At 56.1% G+C, this 1,541-nt stretch overlaps 1 protein-coding gene across 1 annotated transcript in view; it reads right to left on the bottom strand.

Moving 5' to 3' along the window:
- The window catches only part of FIGNL2 (fidgetin-like 2), a 2,276-nt gene extending 1,801 nt beyond the window's left edge, over positions 1 to 475 (bottom strand). The window contains exon 1 of the mRNA XM_011930696.1: positions 6 to 475. Coding sequence (XP_011786086.1) covers positions 6 to 475 — 470 coding nt within the window. The remainder of the gene's footprint in view (positions 1 to 5) is intronic.
- Between the last annotated feature and the right edge of the window lie 1,066 nt (positions 476 to 1,541).

Below are 1,541 nucleotides of genomic sequence, written 5' to 3'. Positions count from 1 at the left end.
CGTACTCGGGCGCCGCCGACGGGCCCCCGCACGCATTGCCGGCGTAGAGGGGTTCAGGGAGGTTCCCGGCTAAAACCGGGGAGCCCCCCAGGGCCCCGGAACTGCCCCCACCCCCCGACTTGGTTCCTGGAAGGCCCTCGTGGAGTGAGGCCAAGGGGTAGGGTGGCTCCGGCCCTGGCCAGGGCTCGGGGTCCCCTTTGGCGCCGTTGAGGAAGGAGGCGTCGCTGTACCCGCCCAGGGCCGGACGCTCGTAGGGAGAGTCCAAGACCCCAGAGTACTTCTCTGCATAGCGCTTTAGGAGGTTGGAGGCAGTGAGGGCGGAGATGTCGTCGTGTGCCCAAGCGTAGTGGCAGCGTTGGCGACCCCCAGGGGGCAACTCCAACTTGTGGGCCGGCGACGGGGTGGTGGAGGAGACATCCAGGTGCTGCTCTGGCCACTGGTTGAGGGGCTGGGCGTGTTCCGGTGTCCAGTGCATCTTCAACAGAGCTGCGGGCAAGAGACAGGAGGGCTGGTGAGGTCTAGCCACCGAGGACCCAGCGGGCCACTGCTAGCCATAGACAGTCCACCTAGGCTGCGGCTTGGACAGGCTGGGCTTCCGGCATCCACCACCTACCGCCCCACTGTCCTGGGGCCCTCCCTCCAGGCACCAAATAAACTCCTTATGTCTCAGGATTAAAGTTGTCTGAAAATGTTTTCCTCAGCGCCCAAAGGGGTCTGGAAACGATGTGGCTCGCCCTAACTTCACCTTGTAGGCAATGGTCATTATTTTTGTCCTGGCCACTCCAGCCATGTCCTCTGTGAGACACGTGATCCTTACTTTCTAGTGAAGGATCGGACAATGGGTGGGACACCCCAGCGCTCGGAATAGTCACATTCAAGTGAAGCTCGCTCGGTAAGAGATGTTTGTCACCCACCGTGTGCTGGCCCCTACAGAGGCACCAGGGTTATGTAAAGAGATATATGAGACCTGCCCAGAGTCCCCGGCCTAGTGACCCAGAAGTTTGTTATTCCTAAGTGCTCTGTTCACCTCAGCCTTTCCTGAGATTCCAAGGCCCCTTCTGGGCCTGAGGTCAGAGATGCTGGCGTGTGTGGCACTGCCTTATCCATGGGAAACCTCAGTGGCTGACCCAGAGCATTCATTTCCTTCCCACTTGGTTTTGGCTTCTGCCTGATGAAGTGAGAGCACGTGGATTCCAGACCCAGCTGCATGTAATGGCTGTGTGCCTGGGGCAGGTGCTGCTACCTGCTTTATTCCCAGTAGATCTCACCACAGTACAAAAATATATAGAACAATAGGTCATATGCTGCAGAAGACGGGGGAAAGTTATTACACAACAATGCACATCATAGGATGTGGACCATAAATTTGTCTCTGAGCTTCCCAGTAGCCAAATAGGGAGAGGTAATCAGACTCATTGCAAAGTAAAAAAAACACCATTACTCAAAGCAAAACTGTTCCTGTCTTAGAGATCATAGAACTTTTTTTCGTAGTCCTCAGGAAGCAGACCTGTGAGATGTAATAAACAATGTCGTTCTTGCCA

The sequence above is a fragment of the Colobus angolensis genome, unplaced genomic scaffold, assembly GCF_000951035.1.
Source record: "Colobus angolensis palliatus isolate OR3802 unplaced genomic scaffold, Cang.pa_1.0 Scaffold87, whole genome shotgun sequence".
NCBI classification, from domain to species: domain Eukaryota; kingdom Metazoa; phylum Chordata; class Mammalia; order Primates; family Cercopithecidae; genus Colobus; species Colobus angolensis.
Note: the sequence above shows the minus strand (reverse complement) of the source record. Positions and strands in the feature narration are given on the sequence as shown.